The sequence below is a fragment of the Tupaia chinensis genome, unplaced genomic scaffold, assembly GCF_000334495.1.
Source record: "Tupaia chinensis unplaced genomic scaffold, TupChi_1.0 Scaffold138365_1, whole genome shotgun sequence".
Lineage (NCBI taxonomy): Eukaryota > Metazoa > Chordata > Mammalia > Scandentia > Tupaiidae > Tupaia > Tupaia belangeri.
Genome location: NW_006198262.1, coordinates 209,186 through 218,339, shown reverse-complemented (window position 1 = coordinate 218,339; position 9,154 = coordinate 209,186). Strand labels below are relative to the sequence as shown.

The 9,154-nt window shown below is 60.7% G+C and overlaps 1 protein-coding gene across 2 annotated transcripts in view; it reads right to left on the bottom strand.

The window, feature by feature from the left end:
- Positions 1-9,154, bottom strand: part of PLCH2 (phospholipase C eta 2) — a 45,052-nt gene that overhangs the window by 30,568 nt on the left and 5,330 nt on the right. For both annotated transcript variants that reach the window (XM_006161172.1, XM_027765435.1), the window contains exon 2: positions 2,072-2,218. In XM_006161172.1, coding sequence (XP_006161234.1) covers positions 2,072-2,218 — 147 coding nt within the window. The remainder of the gene's footprint in view (positions 1-2,071; positions 2,219-9,154) is intronic.

Sequence of the window (9,154 nt, the reverse complement as noted above, 5' to 3'; positions counted from 1 at the left end):
CCCGTAGCATGGCGGCTGAGCAGCCTGGGGAGCAGGGCTCACAGCAACACTCTCTCACAGAGCCCAGGTACGCGGGGGACCCTCAGCACGTTCACGAGTTTGGCTGAAGAACCCTCTCTCCCCAGCTCTGCTCTGACCTTACGGTTACACTCCCCTGTTGGATACAAAAAAGATCCACACAACCCAAGAGGGAGCAGGGCTGCCTCCCCCCATTTGGCAACCCCAGGCTTCCGGCTGGCTCTGGCTCCACACTTGGCTGAGCTGGTGGAGCGAGGCAGCCAGGACAGCCAATTCCATCTGCCAGGCTCCAGCCAACTCATCCCCCCCCCCCTGCCATTCTGAGAGAGGCAATTGTTGGCCAGGCTTGGCAAATCCTGTGGCTGCCTCTGTAATAAACTCCCGCACAGCAGGTGTAGGGGTCAGGGGGCGAGGAGACTCATGGGGTCCTGGCCCTGCATGTGCCAGCTCAGATTCCTTCCAGGGTTTCATTCCTGGCCATAGCCACGAGAGTTCCATGAAGCCTCCATTCAAAAGCTGAATTTCCACGAGTAGGCGAGCTCAGAGGGTCTTTTGAGAATCTGTTCCCATGTCTGTGGCAGGAGCCCCCATACACACAGGCCACAGGTAACCTCAACTCAGCAGTGGGGAAAGCCACCGTGCCCACTTGTCCTCACAGCCTCCCTGTATCTGCTGACTCCTGTCGCCCTTCGGCTCACTGCGCCAGGCCCTGCACCAGTACCTCTGGACGTCATCGAGTCTCATGTGATAGTGCAAACATGGCAGCACCCTGGACCGAGATAAGAAAGCTGAGACCTTTCTAGACCTTGAGAGCTGTGATGAGTGTCCTGGGTCCCATCCCAGCCCTGCCCCTGCCTTTTAGATGACTATGGACTGTCTCCCCTGGCTGAACCTCAGTTTCTCTATCTGCACTCCTCCATCTGCCACTACTCTCTCCACAGCCCTGCTTCCCCAGCCTCCCCTGCCTGGGGGCATGGGCCTTCCCACTGAGGGCTCCCCACTGAGAGTGCAGAGTGAGGCCTGCCTCCACTGCCCTGGCATGTGCATGGCCATAGGGAGAGATGTGGACCCCAACCACGGGCAGGGGCTGATGGCCAGGGGACAGTCGCTTCATCTTGCTCCTTCCCCATTGACTCTACCTGCCCAATCACCCCTTCCCCAGGGGTCCTCCTGACCCCTCGCCCTCCTGTTCCTCCTGACATTGCCATCCTCTGTGTTCTCACACTGCGGCCCCTCTCCCACTAGCATTCCAGCTCTGCCTCAGCCTCCCTCCCAGAAGATACCCAGGCCCGGTGCCCGGAGCAGTGTCTGGCCCAGAGAAGGTGCTCTCGGTTGGTACTGCAGCCTGGAGGAAGCTCATCTGACCCAGAAGGTGGTCCTGCCCTGCTCCTAAACTGGCTTCTGGGGACCAGAAAGAGCCTCCACCCCAGGATGCCCTCACCTGGGGCTCAACGGCAAGCAGACCTCCCTGCGGCTCTGCGGTCTCCCCAGGGCCCCATGGCAGCAGCACTCTAGCTAACAGGAAGCCTGAGGCCCTGCCCTGACACCCATGGGTCCTGCCTGTCCACAGACCCAGAGGACCTTTGGTATACACCCACTTCCCGGCCCACAAGGACCTTTAGATGTCTCTCCCTGATCCCCAGAATCCTCACCCAATTCCCCACACGCTTCAACCCTCGCAAAGCCTCCAGCTCAAAGCCCCACTGCTCCCACACCCCAGGCCAAGGGCTCCCACCCCAGCTGTCAGGCAACCCTTTCCTCAATGTGCCCCAGCTAGGATCTCTATCTCTATTAGGAGGAGCTCCCCACCTTTAGACCAATTATTCAGCACAGGGCTGGGTGCCCACTGAGTCTCAGAGGGCTTGTCCCCACTCCATCTCATGGTCCAGAAGTCACTGCAGAACTCCATGGCCAACCGAGTCTGGAGATGTCCAGGGCTCAGGCTCTTACTGCCCCTCAACTGTCCAGCGCAGCTCTGGGAGTGGTCCCCACCCTATGTGCTCACCCAAGGGCTCTGAGCTGTCCCACACCCCTTCCCGGGCTGCGCACTCACTCTTGGCTTTCTCGTTTTTGCGCGAGGGCCGCCAGCGGATACAGGAACGGTGCTCATCCAGGTAGTAGAAGCGGACCAGGCCCTTGGAACTGCCACGGAGCTTCACCATTTGTGTCCCCTCCTGCATGGTGCTCATACATCGCTCCACTGGAAGTAGACAGACAGACTAACTCAGAGACAGACACAGTGTGTCAACAAGCACCACGACAAAGCCCACCACCTGCCCGGGGATCCCATGTGCTCAAGATGGGCACAGAGGCCGACCACCTACCTATCTGCCCGCTTGCCCACTGCTAGCCAAGGCCGGACCCCCAGGGCTGCCTGCCGCTCCAGGTGCTGGCTCAGAGACACAGCTCAGTCCCAGATAGGCCCTTGCTCCTGCCTGCCTAGCCATCTGCTTGTCCCCCTCCACCTGGCCATCATTCAGACTGAAGAGCACTGGAAGTCAGCAGGGTGGTGACCTGGGGATGCACAGATGCAGCAGCTGAGCTGGGCTGGCCCTCAGGAGCCACTGGGGAAGGAGCCCCAGGCAGAGCTACCCCACGCCCAGCCTGGCTGCTGGCCCCAGTCATAGGTCTTGTTCCTGAGTCCCCATGCCCTGTTACTGTGGCATCTTTAGGAAAGCTACCCTCCCCCACACAAGGAAGCATCATCTCTGTTCGCTCCCCAAGGCCACAGGGAGTAAGCCCTGCTCGAGGACATAGATCTGGGAAGTCGTGGCCCTAGATTTGAGTTCCATAGCACACACTCACCTGTGCCCACCTGCCCCCTCTCCTCTGTCCACCTCCTCCCTGCAGCTGTGTATTTCCCAGGCCCCAGAGGAGGAGGCCGTGGGCTCCAGGCAGGTCAGACCAGGTCATCCGGCCCCAGCCCAGGAACGAGTCAACCCTGCACCCCTCAGGCCCTGCCCACCTGCTTACAGAAAACCCAGGCCTAGAAGTACCATCTTCTGAAGCACAAGGAAACTAACCTCCATAATGGGACCCTCCCCACCACAGTAGGCATCACAGAGGACCATGGCCAGCACCAGCCCTGGAGAACCTCTTAGAAGGAGAGGCTGATATCTGAATGTAAGTAGAAGGGAACTGCAGGCAGGTGAGGACACAGGTGTGGCTGCTGGGGACAAGGACAGGCCCCACAGGCATAGAACAGGACCCATGTCTGGGCTCAAGCCTGGGACCCTCCCAGGGGCACACTACTAGCTGTGTGAGCGGGGCTCTGGAAGGTGGCTGCCTGGACAGGCCCTGTCTACCGCTGGAGCAGACAGGCAGCACGGACAGCTCTGACAGGGCTCCCACGGGCCACCGAGAGACACGCTCAGCTCTTCTGCCTGCAGGCCCCTCCCAACTCTGCAGTCTCACAGAGGCCAGAGGCCCTCTGCCCACCTCTAAGCATCAAGGGCCATTGTGCCTGGTATCAGCCCCCTGGCCCACCTCCACCCAGGCTGAATGTGCCACTGACCCCCAAGATGCCAGAAACCTCCCACAACAAAAGCGTCAGAGCTACCTGAGTTTCCACGGCACACTCACACCAGGCCTGTCCCTTCCCCTCCCCACAGAGGAGAGGCAACAGGGCTTGGAGGGCTCCTCTGAGAAGCAGAAGGGTGGGGACAGCCATCATTACCAGTTTTCTTGACCCCCCAGAGGGACAGCCAAGGTGCTGGGAAGTTAGAGGCTTGAGTGGGGTCCAATGTGAGACCCCAGGACTTCCACACTTCCAGGAGCAGCACCCACCCCCCGAGGCACCCACATGGCCCTGTGGCCCCAGCTGGGTGCATCTTCCCTGCCCCTTCTTACCTAGTGAGTCTGGCTGCCACTGAGGAGAAATCACCACGCTCCCTCCAACCCAGAGGAACACCTCCACCAGGCAGGCCACCGCTCCTTTGGCCCGGCTAGTAGCAGATGACCAAGGGTCAGATAGGCCCAGATGGTGGCCAGGGTCCGACTCCGGGATCCTAGGGAGGGCTGGTGCCCCCGATCCTGCCCTCAGTGACATGTCACACAGAGGCTCCACAGGGCCCCGTTCTCTCCTCTGCATCTTCCTCCTCTCCCTCAGAGCTCCCTGAAGCCCCCTCAGGGCTGTTCCCTGGCCGTGCTGGCATTGGCCTAACTCTTGCCTGCTGTCTCAGATGGCTCCCAGGCCAGCCCACCCACCCTCCAGGGCCCCCAAGCAGTCCCTGAGGAAGCTGGGTCCAGGGGCTGCAGGAGCCGCGCCCCGCGAGGCCTCTGCTCCGCCCACACTTCGGCCAATCCCCTGCACTAATCCTAGCTGGCTCCGGCCCAGCTGGCTAGAGGATTTAGGCCAAGGGAACTCCCAGCTGGGACCAGGAGGGCTGGGAGGCAGCAGAGTCATCCAAGGGCCCAGGCCACCAGGCTGAGGAATGACGGACAGCTAGGTGGCCTTCCTGGGAACCCAAATGACACACCGATCAGGCCTGGGGATCCTCCCAGAGGCACACTAGAGGGCACGTGTGGGTTGGGTTCCCACATTCCTGCCCTCACCAGATGCCCGAGGCGGCTATCTGTTCCTCTCCATCTCAGCCTGGGTCTCGGACAAGCCCTGCTCATCCCCCACGCCCTTCATACCTCCAACGGGATCCTCTGAGCCTGGAAGCTGGTGGACCTGGAGGTGAGCTAGAAGCAGCAGCAGCTTGTGCCAGCGCCTGGCCCTCCGGTGCTGGAAAGCACAGCCCAGTGGACCAGGGCCACTTGCTAGGCCTTTCTGACCCCGGCCCTGCATGCCCCTTCTGCTGCAACCGTCACCTCGGCTGGAGGGTGTAGGTCCCCGGAGTGTGGTCCAGCACTGCTGTCTCCCTTGCTCATGGGAGGCCCCGAGGCCTGGGCTCCCATCTGACCTTTCCCCAGGCCACAGCCTGCAGAGGAGGCGGCGCAGTGCCCAGCCACATTCATCACCACATTCTGCCCCCTCATGGCCACCTGATTGGAGAGGGGGCCTGGTCAGGGAGGGCCTGCCCACCCTCCCACCAGCCAGCTGGCTGTAGGGCACAGTGGAAGCCAGCCACGGCTGCCCTGGGGACATCGAGCACCTAAGGAGCAGAGGGCACTCCTCCAGTGGAGCTCTGGGGAGTGGAGAGCAGGAGAGATGGGGGTCACTGGGCATCCCAAGCTATCTCACCCCTGCCAGGCCCCCATTAAAGGACAGGTTGGCCCTGGGAGCCCCTGCCAGCTGAGCTGGCCCCATAGCTGCAACAACCCTACTGGGGACTCCTTTGGCCACTGGGCCCCTGGGCCCCCCATCCCTCCCTATTCACCATCAACATGCCCTGGACAACAGGAAGCCTGGCCAGATCCCCTGTAATCGACTCAAAGCCAGACCCCAGAACCCAATTAGGAGCAGTTGTACAGCGGGGGCCAGCAGGCGGCTCTGCACTTTCTGCCATGGAATTGAATTAGGGTGCCATTAGCCACAGAGACAGGAAAGGGCAGGAGTCCTGGGAGTCCTCCAGAAGACAGCACTGCCACCCGTGTAAGGGCATCCCCAGGGGAGCATCAGGGCCAAAGCTAGGTCAGGAGGCGAGTCCAAGTACCTGGGGACACTGGCCCTGGGGACCCCATGCTCCATGCCCGGAGCCACATGTCCCCTGCCCTGTGCACAAGCGAGCTATGCCTTATTCCGTCAGAGGGCCCCCCACAAAGCCAGCTACTCTCTTCCCGCTTGGAAGCCCATGACTCCTCACACCCGGAAAGAGCAAGTTCTCCCTCTGCCCTCAGAGGTCTCCATGTCCCTGGATGTCCCTGCCCTGTGTGGTGGCCTCCCACCATCCTCTCTCCCTTCCTCAAAGCTTCCCAGGGCTGGCTGCCCCTGCCCCCACCCCCACTGCCTTGGGCCATGCCTTCCGGCTCTCAGCCACTAACTAGTCTCCCTCTAGCCAGGGCAGGGGTTCTGGGACAGAGCACAGATCGAGTAGGCCTAGCCACAGCCCCCCAACATGAGGTCCAGACCCCTGCACCCTCGACTCCCCTCTTCAGTTGTCCCAGGCCATAATCTTCCGCTTACCAGGCAGATGAAAGCCAGCTAATCTGCCCTGATTCAGGGCTCTGCCAGTGAGGCCCCTTGGCTGCCCTCTGGACCAAGGTGACCCCACCCCACCTCTAACACTCCAAGACAGATGGACACAGAACTACACACAGCTGCCGAGAGTGCCAAGGACAGGGCAGGGGAGTCCCAGCCCGGGGGTGTCCATGTTGCGCTCACAGTGCAGCTGAGCTAGACCAGGTCCAAGCAAAGGCTAGGCCCCAGGTCACTGGCCAAGCGAGGCTGAACTTACCTAGATGCCCACAGGCCCTGAACCCAGATAGCTTGAGGTTGGCCCCACCCCTCCCTTAGCTCCCACCCACTGCCTCCAGCAGGGCAGCAGCCCTAGAACAGCCAGGTACATGCCAGGTGGGAGAGCACCCCTTCCCCCCAGCTCCTCAAGGGCTTGAGGGGGCAATGCCAGCCAGGAGCCTCACATCCACCATCCACAGGGGTCCACTCTATTCCTGCAGAGTCACACTCAGAGCCCAGGTCCAGGGACTTGAGAAACCTACCCAGGTGCTGCCTAGAGAAGACCCAGGGCCAACACCTGGAGGCCAGATAGTGCCCCCATATGAGCTCATGAAAGGGAGCTTGCCCTTCCTGTCCTGGACCACACACCAGCTGCCCCGAGCAACCAAGACAGCCAGGATGCTGTGTCTCTCAAAGGCCACCAGCTCCTACCATGGTCCACGCCTCCAGCCTGCTTCAGTTCCTTCTGCCCAAGATGAACCAGGACACCTGAAACAGCCTCTCCTGCCTAGCGCCCTGCAGTTGCCCCTGCAGGGGCTCAGATAGGAGTCGAGTTACTGCTCCCAGGTGGGCTACACCCGCTCTCCAGCCGCTCAGACCAGGCCAAGTGGGCACTGGCAGCCCTTGTCGGGGAAGAGCATCCGTGGGGAAAAGGCAAAGCGCTGGTCTAGGGGTTATTTCCCAGGCCACTCCTCTCCCTCAGCCCCCACTTTGCTCCTTAAGGTCCCTCCAGCACTGTCTGACCCCTGGGGTGCCCCGTGGGCAGGATCTCACCCTCCTGCTCCCTGTTCAATCCCTGCACATGCAACAACCCAGCACCTCTCAGGCACTTGCTGGACAAGTGTGGGTGAAGAGGAAAAGTGGGCAGGACAGAGGAGAACAAGACCACCGAGTCCACTCCTGGGAGGTGGCAGAAACCAGCACCTGGCACTGCCAATGCCAGCACTGGTGTGGTGGGTCCAGCTCTCTAGGGCTAGGCCAGCTCCAGCTGGGTCCAGAGAAGCCTGGAACAGATGCATCAGGACAGATGGCTGTGCAGACCGGCAGGGCCACCCCCCCTCCGGCCCCGATGGAGAGAGGGCTCAAGTCCCACACTGACACCCCCAAGGAGGCCGCCCATGACCCTCAGCTCAGTCACTGCATTGTGGCTGCACCCAATGACCTGGACATTGGCAGACCCTCCCCTGTCCGTGGGAGCCCTCCCCCATCTCTGTGTCTCAGTTTCCTCATGGTCGTAAGCACATCCCTGCAGCTCCACACTCCTTCTTCCCCAAGCCCTGCACAGGACACAGGCAGCAGCTGCTTGAGGAAGGAGCCTGCACTGTCGGAAGCCAGGGCAGCGTTGGTTTAATTGTGTTTTTATGGCGGAGATCGATCTTGCCCTAACACAGTAGGCTACACGGGCTCGGCTGCTGTCACCAAGAGGCCAGCGGCAGCTTAGCATCTCCACCTCTCCCTGGGGAAGGCTGGAAAACCAACTTAATCTTTCAACAAAACTCACAAATCACACCCACGAGCTTCCCAGAGCATACACACACACACACACACACACGGACACCTTTACAGCGCCTCCTCCCGTAACAGGGGTGTGGGGATGGTGCACACCCTATTCACTCACGCTTCACTCAGCAAGCATGTATGGGGGGGCTAGGGCACGGGGAACATGTCTCTACCCTCTCTGTGGGGTTCCACATCTCCCAGGCCTTGTCCAGTGACAGCCCTGACCCCGGGCCACACGACCCAGTGCACTGCAGGCCTGACCCAGTCTCCCTGAAACCCCTTCCTCTTCCAATATTTCTCTGCCCTTTTTTTTTTTTTTTTTTTTTTGTTTGTTTTTCGTTATAGGGTGTGCGACAGAGAGAGACAGAGAGACAGAAAGTGAGAAATCACCCCCCAGAGGGGATGGCCACACCACAATCCCTTCTCCTTTTTTCTCCTCTCAAGATCTTGGGCACGCACACGCGCCCGGCCTGAGTTTAAGCCACCGGGTCCGGGACTCGAACCACAGTCAACTACATGGGAGTCCAGCGACGTAGCCATTACACTAACTGCTAGTCCCTTCTCTGCCTTTCTGTAAGACTTTCGATAGGCCTTCCTGTGTCTACCTTATGTAGAATGATCCGTAACCGTGGGACATACAGAGGCAAGGATCCTCTGAGCCTTCTCCAGCCCTGTCCCTTTCCCAGACCCCTGGGGGGGGGTCCTCAGCCTGCTGCCTGCCTCCCCAGCACCCTAGATCTGCCCACCACTGCTCTCTCCAGCAGGCTCAACTCCGCAGGCAGGAGGTGCTCAGCTGTGCTCGGGGTGGAGAGGAGGAAAGAGGAAGTGGCCACCCTGCCCCAGCCGCTGTGGTGGGCGGTGTGGATGGTGGTGCCTATCAGAGATCATCAGCCCGGCCCCTGGCCCAGCGCCGCACAGAAGGGAGGGACAGGCCCACACACATATGGCGGAGATTATTTAAACGTCTGGAAGAAGCAGCTCGTCCCCCCGCACGTCTGGGCGCCTCTTCCCCAACTATTTTTATTTTATCAGGGAGGGTGAGTCGGCTCTCTCAAGCCCTCCCCAGGCAGGACCCTGTGTCTTGCCTATTCCCGGGGGACACGGGAGCTAGAACTGGGCCCTGAGGAGTTCGATGGCCACTGTCCAGCCCAGGGGTCATTTGATCAATTCAGCGGGCCTTCAGGATCCCAGACAGCCTGGGGGAGGACAGCCTGATGGCTGGTCTGCTCAGGTGGACGTGTGCTTTTCCTCCATCAGTGTCATTTTCATGTGGCAGGTGGCTCCGGCGTTCAGCAG